The 27638-nt window shown below is 38.7% G+C and overlaps 1 protein-coding gene across 3 annotated transcripts; it reads right to left on the bottom strand.

Moving 5' to 3' along the window:
- Window positions 1-427: 427 nt before the first annotated feature.
- Window positions 428-12130, bottom strand: OTUD6B (OTU deubiquitinase 6B). Of its 3 annotated transcripts, none has more exons than XM_074884302.1 (7): window positions 11981-12130; window positions 9261-9415; window positions 7270-7365; window positions 5530-5842; window positions 3885-3946; window positions 3097-3203; window positions 428-2584 (listed from the first exon to the last, which is right to left on the bottom strand). In XM_074884302.1, exons 1-7 carry the CDS (start codon window positions 12069-12071, stop codon window positions 2500-2502), a joined length of 909 nt encoding a protein of 302 aa, XP_074740403.1. In that variant the 5' UTR covers window positions 12072-12130; the 3' UTR covers window positions 428-2499. The 3 variants fall into 3 exon arrangements, with proteins under 3 accessions (XP_074740403.1, XP_074740412.1, XP_074740423.1); XM_074884311.1 differs by lacking the exon at window positions 11981-12130 and adding an exon at window positions 9807-9855; XM_074884322.1 differs by lacking the exon at window positions 3097-3203.
- Between the last annotated feature and the right edge of the window lie 15508 nt (window positions 12131-27638).

Here is a 27638-nt window from a genome sequence, read left to right as displayed (position 1 = left end):
ACCTCAATTAATCATGCAAAAGACCTACCTAACAGCCCTTAAAAGAGCGAGGGTCTAAAGAAACTGATGTCAGTGCATTGCAGCTATAAGCAGAAGAAGCTACTTAAATACATCAACCAGTGCTATTTTGCAAAGAAAATGTCATCTGACAAAGAAACCTCTCAGTTCCACCTGATCATTCTTACGATCATTCTTTCAAATACAGCTTTTCAGAACAGTTCAATTTAACCACTAGTATGCTGAGGATAAAAATTCATTTAGAAACAACCTTCATTTCATAAAGATTAAAGCCTTGACTGCTTGCATAGGAACAGTCGGTCATTGGAGCATTCATACTACAGCAGGACCCTAAAAAATCATAAAAATGAAATGAGTAAACTTACTAGGAATTAAGAAGTGAACAAAATTAAAAGTGACCACAACAAAATTTGCCACAAATAAACCAATTTATTACTTTTTGGCAAGTTCCTTACAGCATGAGCAATGATCTTTCACTCACAAAACATTATTTCACTTTATATAAATTGTAAACATCTTCAACAGGACAAACTGTTGGTACAGGCATTCCACCATTCTGGCATCTTTTCTCTGTCAGTTAATCAGACAAGAATGAAAACCCAGTAAACCAAAGAGCTTTTTTCACAGGGTATCTACAAAAAGCAGCATGTGCATTTCATATCACACCAATTCTAAGCAATATGGAGTTTTTCTGGTTATTATTTTTAGTGAAATTCAGTGGTATTATGAATAGAGACACTTTTCCCATACCATTGTATCTGATTTTTGGTTTGAAATTAAAAACATCATTTTATACAATCAAGGTAGTAAACCAAATTCTACAGTAAACCAGTTGCTATAAGAACAGCTATATTTGCTATACTGTATCAGATAAATAAGGACGTAAAAACTCCTGGTCTGGTTAATACTTTGTTTTCCTGGCAGGCACCAGTCTAAAGAAGTCATAATTTAAGTTCTGCTTGTCCAAAACCCCCTGCTATGATTGAATGATTTTTTCCCCCCTCCCTCTCTCTCTCCAAGTGCTTTAAATCAGACATAATCTGATCCATAAAGTGAGCTTATCTCCTTTTTAAGTAAGCCTCTCTCATTTGTAAGTCTCAGGAACATGAATCCGCTGACTAGCTTTACTGAAGGACTACAAGATGTGCACTTGTTAGCTCATAATCCTCAAATCAGGGCAAAGGTGTTTAAATTTTCTCCAAGCCAACTCATCAGCACTAAAATACAAACAATTATCATGTTATTGACTGAGGCTTAAAAAAAAAATAATCACTTCTACTGTTAAAAACCAATTGCATTACAACTTTGGTTTCAGTATGCTGCTAATTTTGGAGTCGCATTCACAGTGACTTAAAGACAAAAATCTACATTTCTAATGTAAAAAGTCAAGCCATTTTGAAAAACCCACCTTTCAAGTCTCTGTGCATCATAAGGAGCAATTAAAAGAAACTTAACTCTTCTGCAGATCACCTCTGAAGTTACTGACAAAACCCAAAGTGGTCATTTTTACATCTATATGCAACCAGCTGTTTTAAGCATTATAAAACATCACACTTTAGATCACTAAGTTCTTAGATCAGCAGATCCAGAAACTATGAGTCCAGATGAGTTTCACTACGTGAAGTGAGAACACTGAGGAGCTTTGTTTGTAAGATTATTGTATCATCAAAATACACAGATGAGAGACTACGAAGGATGAACAGCACAGTTAACTTGCATCAATGTTATGATGTATAGTCATAAACAACAATACTCTTCTTACAGATTCAGTACTAGGAACAGCATCAAGTGTTCAGTTCCTACTGTCAACTGAAAAAAAAAAGTAGTGAAGTCCTCAAACTTTGGTAAAATCTTAGATGAAAGTCTTTAAAATAAAAAGACTGTGCAATTCCTTCAGTCAAGCAGGATATTCTACTACTAGATTTGCCTCCAGCTCTTCTCTGCCCAAATAAAGAAGGGGATCCCTACTACAGCATTAAAGCTAGATCCTGATAGAACTAAAGAAACACTGTGGAGCATATTCCATCAATCAAAATAAAATCAACTCTTCTAAATGCCTTAACTCTTCCATGATCATCAAAATATGCCAGAAATAACGTAACAGGAACCTTCAGGTAACCTTAATTCTTCAGCAGAGATGCAGATTAACAAAACATTTACTACTCAGTATTTTCACTGCAGCATGGGATGAAGCTCTATTTAAAAAAAAAAAAAATCTGATCTACACAACCACCATTTTAGAGAAGATCTTCTAAACATGATTCATATCCAGTTCAAAATACCGTTGTGTGGTTTTGGTTTGGTTTTAAATCAAGAGCTATTTCTGATTTCTGTTCAAAGCTCATATGTCTTTTTCTTTTTTTTTTTTTTCATTTTTAGTCCATTCCATTTAGTCTTACTTTCCAATCTTTCTGGGAATTGTCTAGAGCCCAACATATCACAATGCAACTATTACCCATGTGGATTTATGACTTTTGTGTGCTAGCTGCTGTTTTCTGTAGCAGTGTCTGTTAGAAGTTTTACAGAATTGTAATGTTCTCCTAATCCATAAGCATGTCTCATATACCTAAAAAGAAAAAAAGAGATACAGAATTAGTGTTCAGTTTAACATAAAGTATGTGTCATGCCAAACATTAACAGCACTGGAAAAGAGCTTAAATAAATGCAAGTTTTAGCACAGATAATATATAGGATCATTAAACAGCGGAGTATTAATAAAGACAGTTTTTAATTCTGGTGACTTCCAGGCACAGATTGACATAAACTTTGAAGAGAAAAAAGTCTCCTGCTGCATCTTAGATAATTACAAAATAATAGTGAAATTGATATAACAGGTAAAACGACCTTGTAGCATTCTACAAAGCAGTGACTGAATCACACTTCAGATTGATTGTTAACTCTGATTACAATATCTTTAAACTAAGTGTGTCAATCACAAACATCATTTCTGACCTGCAAGATCATTATTCAAGCAGTGTTTCATCATCAGATACATAACGGAAAATAAAAGAGCAGGCAAGCCCTCTGCTATAGAAATAAGTGCACTAATTTTAAGAAGGGATAAAATTACATACTTACACAAGTATTATTGGTTTGCCTGAATATTCTTCACCAACAATAATAGGAGGGGAATCCATTTGCACTACTTCAATAGGTGTTTGCAAAATGTGCGACAAAGCCCTTAGCTTTAAGGCATAAAACCAATTCAATAATTGGATTAAATCCAATGTAGGGAGGAAAGAGTAAGACATGTCATTTAGTTTTAGCAGACATGAGTTCAGGCATAACATTTCAAATATTGTTAGAAAACAAACTTTATTAAAATAAGCAAAATTATTTTAACCTTTTAAACTTTAATTGAAAACAGGTGGCTTTAAATTAAGCATTGTTTGGATGACACAACACAGGTAACATTGAGCTAGCTTCAGTAATTTGGTAACTACTCTTTCATAAAACAATAAATAAGACTAAAATAAATATGTATTTTATCAAGCTCAGATTCTGGTTTACGTTACAAAAATCTAACATTGCTCCTCTCTAGTCAGCTCTGCTACAAGGTAAATCTGCATAATAAAATGCTTTCTCCTTAGAAAAATCTTCCCTCACTCATACTGTCACTCTTTCTAATGATATTTAGAACTACTGAATTCATTAACTTGAATATCATCAAATACATGAGAACAGCAGCACACAATCAGAAAAGCTGCTAATTTGGGAAAACAATTTATAAGCACAGGAGAAAGTTCTTGATAAACTATTTATAACTATGTATGCCTTCAGACAGTCTTTCTTAAGAGGCTCTTTTCTGAAGGCATATTCACCCACTTCAGAATTTCACAAATAAAAATTATCAGTACAATACTTACTTCCAGCTGACCACCCCATGCAGCTGTATTTGCTATATCATCACAGTATTTTTCAAATTCCTCTGCAGGGAAAGAAAAGACAACTTTTAGTACTTCTCTTATTTGAGAACAAGCAACTGAGGAAAAATACTGATTGTAAAATGAAGAACTAGAACCTGAAAAGTCTAAACACATTATACAGGAAAATATGGATGCTCACTGAAGAGAAGGAAAGGAAAACACCAGAGGCCCCAAAAAAACCCTGTAACTGTTTTAGAAAGAAAAATTAAGACTGAAGAAAGCAATAAAACCAAGTTTGGCAATAAAAAGAAGTACAGGTTTATATTTTAAACATTTTATGTAGAGAACCGTTAACAACAAGTATGAAATTGCATAGAGTTTTCTTCCTGTTAAGTTCCAGAGGGTGTTGTTTTGAGACTCTAGAAAATAATGCAAGAGCAAATAGTGTGCTTACTTCTTAGGTTAGTTAGGTGTCAGATATGTTTTTAAAGTCTTGTAACTTTATGTGGTTCAACTGTTGTTCGCGTTTTTATTTATTTACAAATTACCTGTCTTGTTTTTAACCTCTGAAGTATTTATTCCCAACAGTTCCTTTAATAGCTAAATAAACCTTTTGCAGATCATATTCTACAGAAACCAAGCTTTCAAATACATAAATTACAACCTTTCAGCCTTCTGAACCTCATGAATAGCTTCTGATAAAGAAAGAACATATTTTCTGAAGACTGCTCAGAACTGTTTTTCATACATTTGCCTTATAGCAGATTTAAGGGACATAAGAAAACCACAACTCCCTGCTGCTCTGCAGAACTTCATTCAGTCTTCTCTTGGGGCACATTTATCCTGTGACAATTATCTCAGTCAACAAGGGAAAGATGCCTCCTACTTCACAACAGCTTCCAGTGACCAAATGAAATCCACAGCAATAACTATTAAATGAATGTAACAGTAAGTTAAAAAAAAAAAAGTATAAAGTCATTTCCATGGTGTTCCAGACACACAGTAAGAAATTAATAAACCATGTATTGCTTAAATAAGAAGTACATAAATTCCATTTAACTGCATTTACTCAGCCTACACCATTGCTCCACACTAAATGCCTTTATATTTTTTTAATCTGTTTATAAGAAAGGGCTCCAAAAGACCTAGCATAAACAGTGAAAATAAATTGCAGAATAAGAAGAAGCATCTATGCATACCATTATAAAATAATTTGCATGAATTTCACACTCATTTTTAACAGCTTTCCTATGTAAATTGAAAACACCAACATAAAGGTGACAAAAAATCATCCCTAACCTGGTAGACAATCTGTTTATAATACAATTTAAATCACATCCCAGAACATTCTTACCATCTAGTAACCAGCAAGTTCTGATTTTTTTTTAAATGGGGAATAATGTTTGCTAGATTATTTAAAAAAAGAAAAATATTTAAAAAAAGATAAATTACAAAGATTTAGGTGTACCAAGTTTCACAGCAGATCATAATTCTGTGTTCCACAGAACACAGCCAAACCAACAAAGTAATAGAGTTCAGGAACAAACACCGTAACAGATTAGTCCCAATTCAGCTGTACCTGAGATCGATAATTATCAGAAATAGTTATAACACTTTTTAAAATCTCTTATGCCACAAGTCTTACCTCTGCTATACATGTCTCCAGTACTAGGGTTTGTAAGAAATGGCAGGAAGTCATCAAAGTGACTTTGCATATACTTTGCTGTTTGGTTCCTCAGAGTTGCAACAGTCCAGGAGTTTTGTCGATCCTTGAGCTGATCTTCAATAGCTCTGTACATGCAATGTCCATCTGAAGGGATCTGTTTAATCTCTAAGTGCCTTGCTGCCAAGACGGAGGCAAGTTTCTGACTTTCAAGATGTCTAGCACCCGTTAGATTTTCTATCTCAGCTTCAGCTATCCTTTCTTCTCTTTCCTTCTCCAAGGCAGCTTTTTTTTCCTTAGATTAAAACCACATCAAAAGTACATCAAATGTTAAAATTTATAAGATGCCTGTACAGTTCTTGGCTTAGTGCTTGCTTCTAACTCTTCAAATGTTTTCTTCTGTTGTTACATTCGTATCTGTGGAATGTTCTCCAGAATCAGTACTACTGAATCTTAGAGACCTCCTAAACACAAACTTTAGCAAATGTAAGTGACCAATATATCTTAACTGCCTCTGACAACACACACGAAATTAAGTGACAGGAGAAATCTTAATTCTACCAACATGCAAAATAACACTTTCCAACACATGTACAAAGGCTATTAATAGTAGTGGTTTCTTCAAGATCACCTATTTCACCACTGGCAAACAACTCAAGTATGGGAATTCTAATTAAACAGAAAATACTGCTCTTTCGTAATAAGTGTGGGATCTACCACTTACGCATATGATTGCATAATGGCACTCATGTCATGAAACTAGGTACTATACATCATAAAAGACTGCTCCTAACCTAAAGAACAGATAAGAATGCATACAGAGGGAACTACAGGGGATTTAATAATACATAACTTAAAAATTACTTTCATAGACTGCTTTGTAAGTTTACGCTTAAGTTAATAAGGGAGTAAGAGTCAAAGTAAATGAGGAAATATAAAAGGAAGCAGTACAGAGAATGATCTTTTCACTTTCACACTTAGAATTCACCACAAATCAAGACCAGACTGGTTTAGGTGACCACAATATAGGAAAACTAGACTACACAGTTTCTAGTGTACCTAGACATGGTGCCATGAATTAAGAACATCCTTTTATCATGTTTGTTACAAGGCAGCTCTGCAATAACGATCATGTAACAGGGGATGGACTCTGCAATAAAGCACCGCTCCTCTGGCCCTGAACCAACATTCATGCAGGTACAATGTTAATCCATCGCAGTCTGAAGCTTAACAAGACTTAAGCAGAAGCTTAGCAACCCTAATGGCCGGGACACCAGGTAGTGTTTCTTAACAACTCAAAAATTTACAAGAATTTCAGTATTAATGTTCTTTTGTTAAATGTGTACAGTTCTACTACCAGCATATTTTCCATGTAATATTTTACATTATTTTAATTCAATTACTTCTTTATTAACGTTTTTAGTGAAGTTCTTTTAAAATAATTTGCTTTATATAATTTTTCTTCTGGCTCCCATCTCCTGACCTATTCTGATTTCCCAGCTCATGGCTGAGGGTAAAAACAAACAGCTATTTAGAGAATGCTTACATATCTCTAGGTAGCAGCTTTACAGATTTTCAAGGCACCCAGTAGGTACAGCATCAATACTGAATTAGCCAGGTAATGTCCCCTGCAAAATTGTTTAACTTTGATTATTACAGTTAAGTTTAACTGAATATAACTTCAATCAAATATCTGTAAAATTTTTAAATGTTAAGTCATACCCGCCTCTTCTGTGCTTTTGATATTCGAGGATGCTGAATCTGTTGCTCTGCTCCTTCAAGCTCTAAATTTGCAACTCCATCAGCTATAGAATCTGTCTAAAAAGAAAAAAAAAAGTTAAGTCTTCTTATTAGTATAATGGTAACTGAGATGTGCATCTCCTGAAACAGTTTTGAGTTCTGTTCCTAGGTAATTCCAGGGTATATTTATGAAGTTTAATCACAAAGACCTGTGCAGAGCACAGAACCCATCAAAGCCAAAAGTAAAGCATGTTGCATCTCAAGCCACTGTCATGCATTTTATTACTTTTTCTGTAGTCTCAATAAAGAGACAGTTATGAATTGCACATCTCAAATTTAATCTCTTACAAGCTTCCACACTGAACTGTGAACACTGCTTACTGGCTGAAAGGGAAAGTTTTCCTTATCACATCAATCGACTGAAATACCCAAACAGCAATTACCAAGTTCTGTGCCAATTAATGCAGGAGAAGACTCCACCTTCCACACCAAAGCACAACACAGCAGTTGGAAAAGAGGGGGAGCTGACATTTTCCAAGAAAAATGACAAAGCTAACCCTGTAACAGTATGAACTGGATGTCACCCTTTGGAAGCATGGACATGTTTCAATACGAATAAAAAGGTTGAAAAGTGAAAGAAACCATACATCTCAAAACAAAATCCTCTCAGGCAAACTATGTCCAGGGCAAGGATTTTAGCTTGAAAGGTCCTCTATGGTAATGTTTTCACAGCTCATCTAGCAAAATAAAACAAACTCTTTAAACTAATCTAAGATACAGGTAAACAGAAGCATTATGTTTAATGTTTATGCATCTACTTAATCATCTGATCAAAAACTACTCCAGGTTGTTATAGGGTCATAACTTTCACAATGGGAAAAACCATTTTTTCACAAGGATTCTCAGCAGATACTTCTCAATCAAGTCTGTTTCCCTAAAAGTCATTCAGAACTGTTTGCACTCTCATTTTCAAACAAAAGTACATTCTGCTTAACTCTTTGTTAGGTCACTAATCAGAAAACACCTAGTCCAGAAAGCATCAGGCAGACAGCTTTTTGTTTGTTTCTTTACAAGACTTAAACAGCCAAAAGACACACACTGTCAGGGAAACACTTAAGGAGATGTATGAGCATGAAGCATTAGCATCATTCACAGATAACTGTATTGCACCAATTTAGCCACAAGCTCTATTTCTATATATGAACAGGTCTACTTGCACAAATGGTCCTTAAACTCAGGCACATGATACAAATAGAGTTCTTCTCAGTACTGGATATACAGAATTAAGTCCACAGGTTGTAAATTCACTATGAGAGGAGTTTCCACCACTCTACTTATTAATAAAGTGCTAAAACATAGGTGAATTTTTCTATGTCAGTCAAGTATTTACTTTACTCAGGTGGTCATATTTCCTGCAGCTAAATTTGAATAGTGCTAAGCCTCTGTTAAAAACTAAGTGGTTTGCCATCAAACAGCAAACTGGAAGCATTTAAGTATGTAGCCGTGTTGCCAACATGGCAGAACAGCAGCATTTAAGAAGACAATTATCATCATCACAGAAAGTGTCTTCTTACAAAAAGGTCAGTTACATTGTTGATAGACTTGCAAGACAAAACACACTGCATCAGACAAATGCCTGTTGAAGGCCAACAATACTCTGGTAGTCTACATAAGTTGATAATTAGAGTGACAATGTAACAGGAACTTGAAAAAACACCCCATAAGATGACTGAGACTTAAGAGCAAAACCAAATACTGCTCAACAACAACAAAAAACCCCACTGTTAAATGCCCCTTCTGGCAATGCCCACCCACCATAATAGCTGAATCTTTCAAAAAATTGAAAGAGTTACTAATACTACAAGGAAAAGGAGAAATACTTTAAAGTGTTACTTCATTATAATTTTTAAAAGTTAAAGAAGCCCTAACACAAATCATATCTGTACGACTTCAGCTGAAGTTAAGGCACCTACCTTATTCTGCTCAGGTGAAGCTTCCTTCATCTCCTTTAACTCCTCTTTGTGCTTCTGTTCAAGTTCTGCCTCTAGTTTGGCAACTTCATCAGCCAGCTGTTTTCGTCTCTTTTTATCATTCTTGGGAACAGCATTTTTCATGCCTTGAATTTTTGCTGTTAGAGAAGTAGTGAAATAAAACATTACCTCTAAATATACATACTCCACAGACATTGCAGAAGAGAACTGCAAGTCATACAGGAAAAGAAAACTACAAATATCAGCATATTAGTATGCTTTAACAGTTTAGCTATGAGACTGCCTGTTACGATCAACACATTTTAAAGCAGCAATATTCTTCTTAAAAGATGAAAACATTATATCTGAAGATAAAAACTTGTGCCCGGTTACTATTATAAATACTTTCAAACTTCATCAACACAGCAGACCTCAGCCTGTTACCTACAAAAAGATTATGTGGGCACTGAGATCTCAAATCCTGTCACAGGAAAGGTGTGTAAATTTTTGATCACACAAGCAGCAAATTAAAGTAAAAACAGAGTTTACCTGTCCTTAAAATAAAGTTTCTAAAAGCAAAATGGGTATTCATGACGGAAAAAATCTTCAACTTGCTTAAGTTCCATAAATACTTTTAGGCTCTGTTTCTCAAATCATAAATAGTTTGGTGAGAAAGGATGTTCAGAGGTCATCTAGTTCAACCTCCTCCTCTAAGTGGAGCTGAAATTCAAAGTTACATCAGCTTACACTAATTCACATTGATCTGGAATTCATTTAGATGACTGTGCAAAGTCTCCAGGGATGGACATTCTGCAACATTTCTGGGCAGGTTTTTTCCAATGCTTAACCATTCTTGTTATGAAAATATTTTCCCTTTTTCTTCCCATGAGGATTTTTCTTGTTACCACTTTCAATCATTTTCTCTAGTCCATTCTCTACACTTTACTTTGAAGAGTCTGGCTCCATCCATCACACAGTGGAAACTACAACCAGATCTCCCACAGTATTCTCTTCTTGTCCAGGCTGAACAAACATAGCTTTCACAGCCTGTGCTCTACATGAACAGTCCTTGCTAGATCTCATCACTTCTGTATTCACTGTTTTAGAGTTACAGCACCAATTATTTAACACCCTGCCTGCTATTCATCGCCTGTACATTCCCCCGTCCTTCATCCTTGACTGACACAATTGAGCTGAAGATAATGGCTATGATAATGAAACTTTTCAAGAGGAGGCAGGCAAGAACACTCACACTGAAAGATTTATGTTAAGCATTCAGCCTCACAGATGAATCAGCCAAGTTTGACAGACAAAAAAGCTCTTCACAAAAATTAACGTAATGGGAGAGAAGAAAATCCAGGACCTAAGATGCACATGCAAGTGTACAAGGAGAGTATATGGGAGGTGGTGGAGACAAAGACCATCAATTGGAGGAGATGCTGGATTTTCAGAGGCTGAGACACACTTTGTGTTAATTTTTACAAACAACTGTTTTGCTATCTGTCACACAGTTAGTCATTGCACTTATCAGGAATGTATTTTTCAAGTAGGAAAATGTGTGCCTACACATCACCTGACTCTCCTAACTGGAAAGACTGGGGCTCTCTCTTCTGTATACCCCTCCCACCTTTAGGTAGTGGAGGACTGCAATTAGATACCCTCTTACCACCTTCTCTAGGTGGAAGAACCCTCTGTTCCTCAGCCTCTCCCAATCAATGTGCCATGTGCTCAAGCCACCTAACCACAACGCTTGATTCCTACCCCTCTTTTCAATTTCAACCAAATTTGAGGGAGAAAAAGGCATCTCAAAAGAGTAAATTCCTATAGATTTAATGGCAGCATGCAGCCCAACAGTGTCTGCCCTCTTCTTTAACCCTCTAACTGATAAAAGGCTGCAGATGGGCCTATTTCTTTACATACCAAAAAAGTCAAACAAGAAAAAGGCCGTATCAATACACCAGCAATGAGAAAGGCTTAACAAAAAGGTTATAATCAACTATCAAACTCAACAGAATCCAGCTAACAGAACTACTTAATGATATTAATCTACTGTAATAGGATAGGTAAAATGTGGCTCATGATCAGTTCAAATGTAGCACTGTAAGACCACAGAGCTCTTCTACTACAGATACCTGACTGTGGCTGGGCAGAACGTTAAAGTTCCAAATCAACTGCACTTTGGACGAAGCAAGGACCCTAATGCAGGCTCTTCAATCTAAAATGCCTTACAAAAACACACCTCCTTCAACTTAAAAGCACGGTAGAAAAACGTTGACATAATGTTAACGGTCTAGCACTACGTTACAGCTCTCAAGCATTGTTAGGCTCCCACGATGACAGCCAGGCGAACTCAGAGGACCGCCTGCATGACAAGAACCACGCCTAGCAGCGAAGCATGGCTTTGACACCTCTGCCAAGGCGCAACGTCTTCACTGCCGACGTCCTCTCCCCCTTGCGCAGGCGGTGCAAGGGCTGCTCCCTCCTTTTCCACAGCCCTGCCGTGGTGAACGCGTCCGCCCGCTCCGAGCTTCCCCCGCTGCCGCCTGGGGCTTCCAACTTCGCTTCCGCGGAGCGTCCCGCAGAGGCGGGCTGCGAGCGGGACGCCGAGCCCGCCTCACGCCTCCCCGCCACCTTCCCCCGGCGAGGCGGGGGGAGTCGCTCCCCCCGCGCCGCTCCCGAGCCTTCTCCCCCGCCCGCCCTTCGCCGGCCGCGGCGCCCCTCACCCTGGAGCTCCCGCTTCTCCTTGCGCTGACGCTTCACCAGCTGCTGCAGCGGCCCGCCGGCCCCCGCCTCCTCGTCGCCGGAGCCCTCCATGGGCCCGGAGGCCCGCGCCCGCGGGACGCCCTCACCCCGCGGCAGCGCCGCGCGTGACCCCCGACCCCGGCGCGAGGCGGGAGCTCGCCGCGCTTCCGGCAGCGCCGCCCCGCCCGCCAGGCCCCGCCCGCCGGCGCTCGGCAGTCGCCCCGGCCGGGAAGGGGCCTGGCCTGGCCCGGCCCTCCCGCGCCGTCTGGGGCTTCCACTCGTCATGGGGCCGCTCCGTGCGCTGCCTGCCTCTCTCAGGGAGCGGTTGGTCTCCGTGTAGCCCGTTCTCCCGGGGCCGCTCCTGTGCGCCCCGCCGGCGGGAGAGGCGGGCTCTGACCGCGCTCCTGAGCCTGCACGTTACGGGCCGGGAGCTCGGGTGGAAGCAGGAAAGGGAAGCGTTCTGTTCTTACCGGGTTGTGGGAGCACGAGAACAGCGCGGGGGGAAAGGCCGGTTTTGGGGGGAAAGCGACACCGCTCCCCCTCATTTGTGACAAAAATAACTGCGGAGCTACTTGCTCGGTCTGCCCAAATAAAGGACTTCCATGGACGTGTCTTCCCTAAAAAATGGCTCGTTTAGCTCAACTAGAGGTAAATCCTATTAAAAGAGGAAGGCTAGAGGTGAGATGGGAATTGGTTAGGGGTTTTATGTGATTTATCTCGTTAAGGAAAAAAAATTAACCTGTTCACTTTTGTGCAGAATACACAGTGAGGGCGCTCTGTGCAAGTTTTTATCTTAAGTTACTTAAAGCTAAAAATTACCCAGAAAGAGTCCTGATTTTCCAAGTTGTGATGTTCCTCATTTATGTCTCTTCACAATTGTGAAATTATGTCTCATAGAGTGTTACATTTTTATTACAGTAAAATCCAGACTTCCTGGTTGAGGTCAAATACCCACCTCAAAGTGGGAATTACAAATTCTTGCTGGGTGCTAGTGTGGAGTGAGATGCCTTTCTGTTAAGTCACCAACATTATTTTGTGGAACATTCAGTTCATCTGGGCAAAACACAATTTATAAACTTTAATTTAATTGGGTTTAAAATTACTCAAATTGAGTAAAAACTCTGGCAATGGAAACAGTAAGTTTGTGCTTAACTGTTTCGGCATTGCTCTTAACTCGTTTACATTTTTATCAACAGAACCTCTACAAGAATACCTACCCGGAGCTATTTAAAAGACATGTAGATATGGCACTTAGGGACTAGCTTTAGTGGTGGACTTGGCAGTGTTAGGTTAACAGCTGGACTCGATGATCTTCAAGGTCTTTTCCAACCTAAATGATTCTATGAAGTACACTGTCAAGTGCAAAGAAAGGAAACTGATCTAAAACAGCATCGTAAGATGATGAATCGAACTCTTGATGTATAGAACTTCCCAGTTTTTAGATCTCCTTTAGAGTTCTGTTGAAATGTTAATAATTTTCAGATTTGTATATCAATACCTGGAAATGTATTTTTCCCTTACCTCCACCTGCTTTTTCCAGCCTGTTAGAATAAAACAGATCACAGATGAGCTAGGAAAAAAACAGTCTCATCCAAAAAGAATGAGAGGGGTACCGTTGGCTTTTAACTAGGAAAATAGGTTAGCACTGGAAAATACTAGGGTGACTATAAATATTTCTGTATACTAGAGGCAAATCCAAAATAAGGACAAATCCAGGTTAGATTTGCCTTGACTAACATGTATATGTGCTCTGTATCAGTTTGTCAATGACATGTATTTGTCCACACATGTATGACCATATGAATATGCTGACATTTAATACATGTTCTTTAAAATGCTGTATATTTTAAAATAATAAATACCGGTTTATAGCTTCTGCATTTTAATTTCTTTTAGAACATTATAAAATTACAGCAAAGAAAAAAACATTATCTTTTTACCATAACAAGACACTGATTAGATGTTCAAACATGACCCAATCCATCCTTCAAGCAGGCTAAATTCTCCAGTGTTTTGGGGGTCTACAGGCTTAAATCTTTCAGAAAAAAAGGTAGCAAAGACTCCTTCCCTCCAGCACAACTATCCTTAGTCAGAGGAGATACATCCAGTGAGGTCTGCAGTGACTACTGGTTTTAGTCCAGACTTCTGCCATACCTTTAGCAGTAATCCAAAAGAATATAGTATACCAGCAACCAAATAAATAAATACCTCAGGGGACCAAATGTGAAGTGTTAAGTGATGATGAAAGTAGGTTGATTAAAATGATCTTACGGTACACTAGCCTCATGTGAACAACACATATCTTAATACAGTTGAACTCAAAGTTACGCAGGAACAGAGATTTTAGGGCACACTAAGTATGAGGGAGTACATTTTAGAGAATAACGATATGATAAATGCTGGGGAGGTCACACTGCACAGCCAGCTAAAGATGAGTTTCCTCTGCTGCTGTGAAATGCCGAGCAAATGAAAGCTACTAAGAAGAGACTACCCTTGCTAGCAGCAGGCCGCAGGCTCAGTGCCAACTTCACAAGGCCCCAGTCCTGGCCTGTGGGGCCTGTTACTGACCTGTGGTGAGAACCTACCCTGTGAACTGGAGCTTTGTGCCAGACAGCTATTATAAACTGGAGCTTAACATGGGATAAGAGCAAAGGCCTTGAAAATGTCATTGAAAACAGAGTACCCAACATTATAAACAACTGATGGCCAATTACTGGTTGAAAAAAACACAACATAGCAAGTTATGAAGACGGCTGCTTTGAGCATACCAAAGGAAAGAGGCAGCTGAGCTAGAGAAAAACAACCAAGCAACAGGAGGAGCCATTTGCTGAGACCTGAGAAAGTAGTGCTCTCCAGTATTACAAGGTGTGCCTATGGCACACAAGGTGTGCGTACGGTGGAGACCAAAGGCTTCTGGCTGTTCAGAAATCCGCTTATAAAAGGAAAAAGTTCTGAATCTGGGGAAACTGTCATCATGGGGACCAGCAGTCATGACATCTGTGCAGGATTAACAGGTCTGCAAGCGTGCCACCCGCTCTCCCTGCCTGCACCAAGGGCCCTGATTCTCCCTCCTGCATTACCTGTTCCAGGGGCCCTGCCTCTTCCTGCCTGCTTGCCCCAGGATCCCTGGCTCCTCAGGGACCTCGTGAGCTGCCAGTTCATCAGGACCATGTACATCAGGATCGTGTACCTGCATTTTTTCCCCCCCAAATTCTGTGTGTTTTTTCTCTCTGAAAACAAACCACTTAAATAAAACCTTCCTGCATGTAAGCTCAGCTTGGCTAATTATGATTCCTGCGTGGAAAGGGTGGTTTAACAGATAAGGTCATAATGGAATATAATGGTTAGAAGCTGAAATGAAAAAAAAAAAAAAAAGAGAACTGAAATCTGAGGTAACTATCTGTGAAGCACTTTATATAGGATGTGATAGGTTCACTGTCACACAAGTCTTTAAATCAAGACTGAAAGCCCTCCTATGGATATGCATTAGCTCAGCTGTAAGTTATAGGCTCCATGCAAGCAACATTTACTGACATTCTCTCAGAATTCAAAGAAGTCTGACTGGATTACCATAATGGCCCTTTCTGGTATTAAAATTCGTGACTTCATTAATCTGTTTTGTAGGAACTTGAACCTCCCATTGAAATCAGTGATAACTGTAAGATGCTCTGTATTAAACACAGTCTGTGTCTTACACACTGCAAAATTGAAATTTTCAGAATTACAGGGCATTTTTGAAATGTGACTGAGTATGGTTGCATTAATCACTGAAGTCAGTGACTAAGGGTTACCTTTGATAACAGCTGACTTGGATGTTGAATTAACCAGCTGTGGTGTTCTTGTTTCATATTTATTTTCTGAGGAGGAAAACATCAGCGGCTATTTAAAGTATTATACTTCGACATCCTTTCTAGTATCTTTCTCCCAGCTGTTTCACAGTGCTTTAGTAAGCATGCTGGAAATCAGAAAGACCATTTGTTCATTGGTATTTTATAAGTAAGTGAAGGTGGGACCCCTGGTACTTCTGTCGTTCTCCAAAAATACTGATTTTTTTTTTCAATTGCAAAACCCATAAGCTAATGCTGTGTAGCAGACAGTTTTCATGACAGCAGTAAAGAATATCCAGATCTTACTCAGCTAAATGATATAAAACATTGGTCAAGCAAACAAGCGGTCTTACTGCTTTTAGGTCAGCATGTATCTCATTCTGCTCCATTATCTCCAAGGTCTTTCTTGCTGAGCATTAAAGTGAATTATAGACTGGTTGTAGCTATACACAAAACTCTTTTAAAGTGGCTCTGTTGTTTCACTGAGGTTTTGTTGAGAGTTTTCTGATTTATGTACTATATAACTAGTCAATCTGGGTCACTTGATCCCAGATATTGAAGCAAAAGTAGCTAAACTTTAGTCTATGCCATAAAATTGGCTGGTAGTAAGATTTGCAATTACTCTACATGAATTAAGGAGTATACGTGACCTTGCAATGAAGCCTCCACAGAACATGAAGATCAATATGGCACATTCTATTAGGCTCCTAAAATCTCCGAGTGTGGTATATGTGCTATATATTGTTGTCTGAAAGTTCACTTATATCGGTAAACGACTTAGCTGAGATTTTCCTGTTGTTCGTTTATGTTTGCTGGAAACAGTGCTAACAGATTTTCGCAGTAGGACATCTGCAGCTAAGATATCTCAGCTGTAAAACTGTTTTCTAATAATTTTTCAACGCAAATCTAACAAGCATCAGGACCTAATGCTAATCCAATCACTTAATAAAATCTGCAACGAGTCATATTTATCAGTTAAACAAAATAGTGAGGTTTATTTCTGGATTTGACATTTTGGAGCTCACAAAGACCCGTGTATTTACCTTTTCTGTTTGTAGCACTAGTAGGTGTAAAAAGAATTTCAGGTCTCTGTTAATGCAAACAGATTCAGGATCACTCATTATTTGCAGTTATCTTACAAATGCTGGGATGAACTGTGACTGTTACCTGGAGACGTCCTTGATTTCTATGAAGACTGCTATTGGGAAATGTGTGTGTCAGTGCTAGCACAATTTTGCCAACTTCTGCAAATGTATTGAGCTTTCCAGTGTTTTCCTTTCTTAAATCTCAGGACCTGAAATGGTGAGATTTCATGAAAAGCCAGGAGTCTGGATTTTTAAGCAGTTTTCTTGGCTATATGACTGAGAGATGTGACCTACATTTTTCAAGAGGTGACTCGAATGCATCCTAAATGCTCAGAAACAATAAGCAAAAAGAAAAAGCCCAGCTCCAGCTCGTCACACTGCTTTCAGTAGAAAAAATTTTAAAAATTGGACACTTGGGATTTCCAGTCATTTAATGCATTCAGCAGACTGTCAATCAGGTTTCACAGGGTTAGCATGAATGTCATCACATTTTGCTGGTGCAGTCTTGGCAAGAATCTTGGCCAATAATCCACTCTCTGCTAAAACTCTTGAAGCTGCTGTCATTTCACTAAGTTCTTTATTTACTTTCTAGACTGTGGAGTTGCCAATTATAGTTTGTCTTAATGCTATAAAACAATGAAAGAGAGTGTCGCATGTTAAGCAGACATTTTTTTTGAGATCTTCCCAGATCTCATGATAATGAAAAAGAAGAAAAGAGGGACTCTAGGTACTCCTTAAACCGCTAAAAAGTATAACTGGACAGTTACTATAATCTCTGAGACTCTCGAAGTAGCATTCAATAGTAAGCATTCCATCTAAAATTGCATTTTACTTGTACATAGACTTCAAGACAAAGAAACGACTAAATATTTGTCCTGTCATTCATGCAATATAATTCTTGCATCAATAAAATACAATTACACTTTAGTCCAGACCATTGGTCTCCAGCACACACACCACTGGTTAATTCTCTCCATCATTGTCACAACTCAACCAAAAATATTTGTCCATGTCAGACAAACTGCTGATGTACTTGAGCAGAGAACCTACACGTGCAGGCATACTCAACAGTAATTGGGGGGGGGGGGGGGGCATAGGGGGGTTCAAGAGTAAACCTGCTGGGTGACAATCCTAAATGCTGCTTGTCTGTGAATAGTTTCAAATCCCACACAGTGTACAGCTCCACTGTGAATAGATCTGTAAGTAGGACCTTCATCTACAATGCCATGCAAAGAACTCATAGCTAGGAATAAGATTTTGCCCTACTAATTTAAATTGTGAGCACAAAATGAGGAAGCCACCAAAACAAATCCTTTATTAGCTATGATATCAGAAACATGTTTAGTATGAATATGGCAGATAGTACGATTACCAGAAAATTTTTATTCTCAGATTTATTTTTTTCCAAGTTGTTTGTCAGCATGCTAGATTGCATCAGCTGCCCTGGCGCTGCTCCACCTGGATGTGACTGGTCCCACAGGCTGGTGGAGCACAGTCTGGCCAGACATAAAGCACTAAACTAGACTCATCCTTTAATCCCAATGCTGGGCTGCAGTTCCCTCCACAGGGCTGAGTACTGGAGCCCACCCCTCATGCTCTCATCTGCTGGGTACCTGGAGAGGGAAGAAAGGAATCTGCCTAACTTAAATGCCCTAAGGACAAGTCAAAAATAAGCAGAAGATTCAGAAAAGCAGTCTGGAGACCCAGACACAGGGAAGGGAAAGGGAAAACTCTGGCTGAGAGCTGTGAAAGGAACATTGGGCTAGAGAGGTGATGGTTGGAGAGAGAGATCATGGCTGTGACAAGAGGAAGGAAGGTCTGGAGCTAGTGCAGAAAATGGAAGAGGGAATTGGAGAAGGCTTGTTTGACAAAGGGAGGGAAATTTGGGGGACAGACTTTGTAATAGGGCCTGTAGCAATAGGACAAGGGATAGTGGTTTTAAACTAGAAGAGGGTAGATTCAGACTAGATGTAAGGAAGACATTTTTTACTGTGAGGGTGGTAAAACACTGGAACAGGTTGCCCAGAGAGGTGGTAGATGCCCCATCCCTGGAAACATTCAAGGTCAGGTTGGACAGGGGTCTGAGCAGCCTAATCTACTTGAAGATGTCCCTGCTCACTGCACGGGGGTTGGACTAGATGACCTTTAAAGGTCCCTTCCAACTCAACCCATTCTATGATTCTATGAATTTTACAATAGGGGATGAACAATGGGACTAGGACTATTCAGAGAAAGAGACAGAGAATCACTGATCCCTATCACAGAGAAGTGGAGTTGGGAGATAACTCTGTTAAAAAGCAAGGCTGCAAGAGAAAATTGGGATAAGCTGAGTGAGAAGCCAGAGAGAATCAAGGAATCGTGCAGATGGAGGACAGAAGCAAGAGGTAAAACAGGATAAGGACCTGGAGTGGAAAAAACATGAGTAAAGGGCAAGGAAATGGTTAAAAGAGATTAACAAAACAGATGGGCAAATTCCAAAACTCTGCAGTGCAATCCCAAAGCGAGTGGGCCGCACAAATATTCTGATTGACATGCAGAGACATTGCTGCACACACTTTAAAGAAAACTATCACACTACCTTCAACATTTACAAACAAAGAGTTGATGAGTTTGGCAACAAGACTTTTGTTTGCTCTTGCAGCATGTTGGAGTGAACACCCTCTACATGGAATGATTTATGACTAAATTGTGGAGAGGGATGAGATGGAGTAAGACCACAAATGATTAGACAACAACCACAATTGAATTATTTGAAAAGGTGCAGAACATATGGAAGATACAGCACTTGGTAAATGAAGAGAATAGGTCACAGGACTCATAAAGCTGTACTTTATAACTATGGGGTTTGTAAGTACAAAAACACTACTTCAAATGTTTCAAACCAGTGTCAGTACTTAACATTCTTTCAATCTTTCTCTCAAACTGCTTCATTAATTTTTATCTCTAGATTTATAGAACCTATTAATAAGCACCTGTCAGAGCTCTCTATACTTAGTTTGCAGTGTATCATGCAGGAGAAAAAAGAAAATCCAGCAGTTTCTCCAAAACCAAAGCAATAAATAAACAAAGCTGATGTGTATTTCCATTCATTTTATTAAACATTTCACAAAAATCCTTTTCCATACTTACAAGAAAGTGATGCTTACAAAAACAAATTACATTATTCCTTCTGTTTTGGGTTTGGGTTTTTTTTTTTTGGGGGGGGGGGGGGGGGGGGTTGGTTTTTTGTGTTTTTTTTTCCCGAGGAGGAAAGCTGCTTTTAGGGCTTGAATCTGTGGCAGAACTGAATTTTTCATTTCCTTGGAAATCTTAAATCAGTGCCTTTGAACTCCAAACTCCTCAACTTCCAATAGCATGCTCCAGAAAGTGAGTTGGAGAATTGTATTCATTCTTGCTTTGTCATCTGTTCTAGTAATGTGCCCAGAGATGATGCCATGTCTGATCACTGTTAGATGCTAAGGACATATCAGGGAACATAGATAGATATTATAAATTTCTTACAGAAGGTTGTTGGGGTTTTTTGTGATCTATAATAGCATACTAGAGACCTCAAATCATATAGCAAGTCATCTGGGAGGGATCGTGGAAGGCAGAGCTGGAATTGTAATAGCTGCCTGCAGGAGATAAGGGAAGTGGAAGCTATCCATGCTGCTATATGCACATTAAATAGAAGCACAATGCAAGGTCTTCCAGCTCTACAGGGAGAGAGCAAAATATTATAACTTAAGGGAGTAACCTGATAGCAAGATCACAAGAAAATCATGTCATTGTCTCCCAGAGCTGATGCACATCAAAATAGCTTTTGCAGAGATACACTGGAGCAACTAAGTCTCTTTTTTTTTTTTTCCCACAGATAAAAAGATCACAAGAATCATGTTTCATGCATTATGTGCTAAGTAACAACGTGCAAAGACTCCATATTTATTAGCTGTTCATTAGGAGAACTGCTTATAAAAATGCTGCAATGGCGTTAAGTACACTCATTTCATTGTACCTTTTTCAATTGTATGGATCTTGAAACTTGTTTGTAGTACCAGTAAAGGGATTTTTCTATTCAGTTGTTACCTTAATTGCACCATTTTGCATTCTTTCTCCTTGTTATACATGCTGCATCTTTTCCTGATAATCTTAAGATTGGTCAACTGATAAGGATAAGTAGCTCCTGGCTCTGTTTTGACTTTTCCCAGGAGGATATTGGATTTTGTGTCAAAAAGCTGTAAATTGTTCTTCTGCTGAAGATCACGATGCTATGGGCGTGCTTCTCACATCTTTTCCATCAATGAGAGAATAATGTATGTTTCCACTTTCCATTTTCAATCTGTACTGATAAGATCTAGATACAGACAAAACAAAATATTTCTGTTATTTTTATTCTTATAGCAGGAAATTCAGCTTTCTAGTAGCTGGAGTCCCTCCAGGCTTCTAATTTGTCTGGTTTCTCATTGCTACTATGTTTTGCAGTTAAGTACAATTTCCTCTTTATTGGTGGCTGTGATTAGACTAGCTGTTGCCACCCTTGCATCCCATGCTGACACACACAATAGGACTTCATATCTGTAAAACTAAATCATTTCTTTATGAAAAATATCAATTAAAGAGGTTCTGCAGGTGCAGCCAATATTTAGATACAAACATGCAAACAGCCTAATTTCTGTGTATCTACAGTAAACTCATCCCCCTTCAACATCTTTTCTTTCCCATCCAGTTATGTGGAGGTTTCCTAACTCACAGAAGTCTTGCAGAACCCCAAGCCATAGCGGAACCAAGCTTGAGGCACCTGATGCTCTTTAAGAATTTCATTCAGTTGGATTTCCAACATCTGCACGTTCCTTCTGCAGCAACATCTCTTTTGGCAGCGCTCAGTAGTAAAGCTTATCTTGGAGACAGTCCATCACCAGCATTTTCACTCCCCCAGTCTGATTTCAGATGTTTACTTCCAAAGTACTGGTGATTCAAAGATCACCAGTTCAATATGACTAGACTTGATCACATTTGAGCACTATGTTAACAAACGCAGGTAAATTTAAAAAGTGGCACCGTGCCACTTCAATCCACAAGGCCCATATGTATGTGTAACAGTCTTTGCAATACTATTTGCAATGTTTTCATGAATCTACTAAGCATTAGATTATCAGCAAGGCTGCTACTTACCTGAAATAGAGATTGATGCTCACATAAAAATAGCTAGAGTAACAGGCCTTGTTACTCTTTTTTATGCTCCTGAACAAAATCATGAACATTATGTTAATCTCTTCATCCATTCCTGAAACGGAGCAACTCTTTAACGAACATGTTGCATGAAACAAGTTCTGGTTGAAAGTGAAAAAGGCTGATCATTGAGACTGAAATGGCAAAGGGAATTCAAGTCAGATGATTAATTATCCACACTGGAGTTTGACCAAGATGCTGCTATTCTTGAGATGTGTGTCATGGGATAGCTCATGATCAAAAGCTGTTGTAACCTTGACTTCAATTTTAAGCTTCCTTCTTTATATTTAGTCTCCACCTGGTACCAGGAGGGCACAGCAACTCTGTTCCTTCTCAGAGCAAAGGGTGCCATCTACTGAAGCGCCAGAAGTAACTTTAGATGTTTACCTATTTTTCTTGGATGTATCTTACCTAGGTATTGACTAAGCTTGATATTGCTTGGTTTCATGACCAAAGACACAAAGGTGTTTCTGGCTAAACTGTAACTCAAATCAAAATGGAAAAAAATGCTTGAATAAAAGTGTAAGACAACTTTTTTCCTGTTGTTCCCCCCAAATCTCCACCCTCAGAACTAAAAATCAGAGATCAGATTAAAATCATGCATGATGCCAACACTTAGAAGTCTCTACAAATTTAGAAGTATCTAATTATCTCTGTAATATTCATCCATTCAAGAATAGAAAAGAAAGTAGAAAAAAGGAATTAAAATGTTATTCAAAAGCTACTAGTACAATACCATTTGACTGACGTTAGTAAACAAATGGAATGATTTTACAGAAGGAAAGGATCTAGATACAGGTATTTATTGAGTAGCAACCTCTGACAAATAATAAAGGGAAGAATCTTGAGTATATGTAATGTGATTAGGAGGAGATGAATATATTAAATTAAGATTTTTGAATGCAGCTGATGTCTTCAAGATGACCAAGAAAGTGCTTAGCAGTTATGGTAATACACTGATACGGAGCTGGGATGGAAAGGAATTTAAAACCCATAAACAATTTTCCTGCCAATCAAGATTACATTTTCCAGTGTGAACTGCTTCTGAATTGAGACTGAAAATTCCTCTATTATTCTAAAAATAAGGTTAACTAGAAATAGCACCAAGACTGTAAAAGAAGTGACAGATGTGCAATCAGGAAAAGATGATAACAAGAATAATCTTTACAAAAATTGTAATTCCAGTTAGGAATAACAGAAGAGGTCTCCCTTTGTGTAAATGAAGACATCTTTATCATGATAATTTCTGTCTGTCAGACTCTACTGTAGAAAAATTAATACACTCCAGTAAATTGCATCTTTGTAACTGCAGCTTCCATATATACATTTGCATGAGTGCTCTGCAGTGACAGGAATAGAATATACAGGATGAAAAGTTACCAAAAATAGACTTGTCTAGTCACTGTCCAAATGCTACCCATCGCTTTTGGGAACAGAGGGTGGCGACAAGCAGAGGCTGTCAGTGCAGCGAGCATGCCCCTTCCCGCTGCTCTGGTGTGCTGCTCTCCTGCCTTCGTAGCCCTGCAGGTGAGAAGGAGTAGGTTGGAACAACCACTTTCTGCAACATTAGCTGCTGTCAACTTCCTAAATTATCATTGAATAACATAATGTTCTTTGTCTGCGTTTTGCCAGTGGGAGGGTGACTTACCACACAACCGTAATGGGATGAGCAGTGTTGATGGGACTGGAGATAAAATTCTTCTGCACATAAGAGTTCTTATTTAATTCTTGTGCTCTGTAGACCTACTATCTAATTTCTGCTCTGCAGAAAGGAATCAACCCTTTCCCAAGTACAGATAAATGTGGAATTGTATGACATTCCCATTTTCACGGTGCTTGTATACTTTTGCATGTGAATAAATTACAGACACACACATTAAAAGAAAAAAAAATTAAACATCTCAACATACTAACAGTTTCAGAGGTTATCACACAGTTGTGCATATCAATGCCAAGTTACAATCTTACCTCAAGCCAGAAGTCTGGGCTAGGTTGTGGTATGGCACAAAGGACAGAAGTGAGAAATGTTTTCAAAAGACTTGTCCATCCATCAAAATATGCTTTCAAATACTATCCTGGATACAGTATCATAGTTATTATATTAGATTATGTTGCATTACCTTACCTGAAACCACATATGCAAACCTGTAGTTAGTTATTTTTGTAACTGGTGCTAATTATTATATCCTGCATTTCATACTATACACTGTAATGTAATTACATTTATCAGACTGTACAGTATAAAATTTTATCTTGTCATAGACTTGATCTTGCAGCACAGGATACCTCTGCAAATGAACATCATGAGAGGATTTTGTGTACACTGCATATGCTCCTCCTATGCACCTCTCTGTACTACATTTTTTAAAAATAAGCCAGGTATTATCTTAGTGTGCCTCTTTCTAATGTAGCAGATCTGGGAAAATGTAAGAATAAGCACTTTTCCTTCCATTTTTATTCAATATACTCACCAAGTAGCAGAAGATAAATTAATGTATTTCAGTAACATAGGAAAAGAGACATTAATACAAAGGCACAGAAAACAATCTCAGAAAGCTTTAGTCACAATTTATCTTCTCCTTTCCAGCATCGCCATATTCAATGTACAGAAATTCAGTTATTTTACCAGTTAGCCAGATCCTTCAAAAATTATTTGAAGTCACAAAAATTCTGCAAACTTGTTAAAGCTTCATATTGTTCTCTTTTACTGTCTTATTCAGTATCAAAACTGGCAGTAGATGGGCTTTTCATTGTTTTCAGGCATTCTCAAGTAAGATTTTATCATCCAAAGGTTTAGATATATAATACAACTTTATTTCTGTTTCCTTAGATTGTTATACTCTTTGCATACTGCGCTCAGTCCATGGTGGGGTGTGGAGTTGGGCCATGTGCGAAACAAATGATCCCAGGCTTTTCTTTGCTCTTCCTTCAGCCATTAGGAAGAAACTTAGTTTAGCAAACAGTCCTTTGACTGGACTTGAGAAAAACTGTATTCCATTTCTGATGCTACAGTTGAGATGTTACGTGAATTTACATGACCTGTATTATGCCTGAATTTTAATTTTTTAATTTTTTATATTTTAAATGGTCAGGGTATTCCTCTGTGTCTTTGAACAGCTTCTATCACAATGGATTTAGGCTTGCAGTCTCTAAGCATTATTATGAAAATAAAAATAATAGACATATAAAAGATCATGATTGGAGGTTATTTGTTCTTAAATATAACACATACATTTACAAGGTTACCTGAAAAAAGCCTGCAGAACATAAACAGACTCCCTCAGATATTTTTTGCACTTACTACTTATTAAAGAGGCAAGATTAAAAAAAAGTTGTAGTTGTTGATAGTATTGATACACAAATACTTTTGCACTTGACAATGAGCTTCAACATTTGCAGTGGTTTGTCTCATACTAAACTAATTTGATTCTTTTACCTAGGGAAAATAACAATAAAATAACCAATGAGGATGATATTTTCCAAATGAAGAAAAATAAAACTTGAGCATTACAAAGCTTCTCAAAAGATCGCACTAAGCATGGGAAATTAATAAAAATAGTAGAAGAAATTATGTTATACCCTGTTCATTTTATGTCTCTACTTAATATAAGCCTTGTTAGTAACTGATGTGCTGTCTTGCTCAACCCTCATTTATTTGGTACAGAAGTTTATGTGAAACAACTCAACTTTGGGGCAGGACGGAGAGGTACATGTGTGATTCAATTCTGTGACACAGATGAAGACACCTTGAGAAACCTCTTGTTCTTGGTGGTATAGTCTGTTCATTTGCCTGTGCCATTTTCAAAGCTGTGTAGTAGCATGTTTTCAGTTTACCTGCACTTATGGAGGCATTTTCCATAGAGGCATGTGGTTAGATCCATAGTCTGTATCATTCAGCCTTATTGGCAGCATAAACAGGTACCGCAGTACCAGAGTGAGGCGTACACACGCTGTGACTCGCCGTTTGAAGGAAGGAGCCTAGGGGCACAGAGGCCAAGTGCAGAAAACCACCGTGATGTGCCATGCACCATGGCTTGTGCTGTGGCACTCAACTCAAGTAGTGACGTATCTTCGGGGTAGTTCAGTCACAAGCATGGCTTCTCTGGGCAGAGCATCCTACCCACCGGACATGGCAGGATTTTCATAGAAGGAAAACTGCACAGCAGTGTAATTAAACAAGTATCGTAAGGCATTTGTGTTCAGAGGAAGACGAGTAGCAAGAAAGCAGCAAGGTCTTTCTGCCTAAGTTGTCTTCAGCCTGGCATTATCTGATAATTGAATTCTTCCCTTTACAGCCTGAGTAACATCCACAGGAGGTTTGTTACCAGCCGAGTGCATTGCCTTGTTTCCCGGTACACCTTTTGGTACCCTCTGTTGTTACTAGCTGGGTCCATCCAACTTCACATGGATACTGCAGACGACGCTAGCAGATCTACATGTCAGGCTGTAACATTTGAGTTGGAAACTCCTTGTACACCTTTGGCTACCTTAAACTCATGGACTCAAAATAGTGAAAAACAGAGGCAGATGACTGAACTATTACCTAATTTCTGCTATTTAGACTGTTTAGCAGCTCAGGTGGCTAGGATTTAAGGGACTCTGACAAGTCAAGTCACAGGGGCTGGAGGAATGCATTTTTTTTTTATCCCAAATGGGTACTTATTTAGATGACAATCATATTTCTAAGAATAGATCAGCATGCTGGGATGCTTAATAACAATAATTCTCAGCTGTATGTGCAGGCTTGAGCTGTCAGAATGAGTTGTGACATAGCTTTCCCTGCGGGCCCCTGGGGGTGATCCTAAGATTTTCGGTCTTCTTCTGAGGCACAGAACAGCAGTTCAGTGGGGAAGGAGGTCCCACACAGACAATTTGCTGTAATTGCAGTGGGATGGACCGGGCATTGTAAAACTCAGTGCTGCCTAGTTGGCAGTTTAACAAGATATAAATCTTTTTCCGTCTTTCCCCAAACGAGAAAAATGGTAAAGAATCCTGGTTGGTAATGCCAGTTCCTGCATTAGGACTCCAAAAGAAAGCCTATGGTTCTGTACTCATTGAAAACAGGGCATGTGATAGCAAGATCATTGGCTGAAGATGTGCTGAAGATATGTCCTAACTAGTAATATTAATGATCTGCTTTTGATCTGCCAAGGTCAGTGTCACAGTACCTCATCAAGATGAAGGATTTGGGGGCACAAAACACCTTGAGCCCTAAAAATCCTCACCAAAAAAACTTTTAAGTATTGATTTGAGCTTGAGAGTTCTTTTTAAGCTGACTGAAAACTGAAACCTCAATCTAATTTATACCGAAAAAGCATCTTTCAAGTTAGTTACCACATTTTCCAAGGGAAGAGCAGTTTGACATGGCATGACTGCATTTCTTGCATGATGAAGACAGTTGGCATAACACAACCAGCTGCCTTGTAGCATATTACTCCTTATGTGGTAACATCAGAGCTCAAATTCTAAGTTTATTTCTGCAGGAAATAACAACGTTCAAAACCACAATTTTGTCCCAA

The sequence above is a fragment of the Strix uralensis genome, chromosome 1 (assembly GCF_047716275.1).
Source record: "Strix uralensis isolate ZFMK-TIS-50842 chromosome 1, bStrUra1, whole genome shotgun sequence".
In the NCBI taxonomy this organism is placed as follows: Eukaryota; Metazoa; Chordata; class Aves; order Strigiformes; family Strigidae; genus Strix; species Strix uralensis.
This window is presented reverse-complemented; position numbering and strand designations above follow the sequence as displayed.

Coding starts and splice junctions, on each gene's coding strand:
- OTUD6B (XM_074884302.1), bottom strand. CDS start 12,071: ATGGAGGGCTCCGGCGACGAGGAGGCGGGGGCCGGCGGGCCGCTGCAG. Junction 3,947..5,529: donor TGGAGACATGTATAGCAGAG/GTAAGACTTGTG, acceptor CTTTCCCTGCAG/AGGAATTTGAAAAATACTGT. Junction 2,585..3,096: donor GGCAAACCAATAATACTTGT/GTAAGTATGTAA, acceptor TTTTCTTTTTAG/GTATATGAGACATGCTTATG.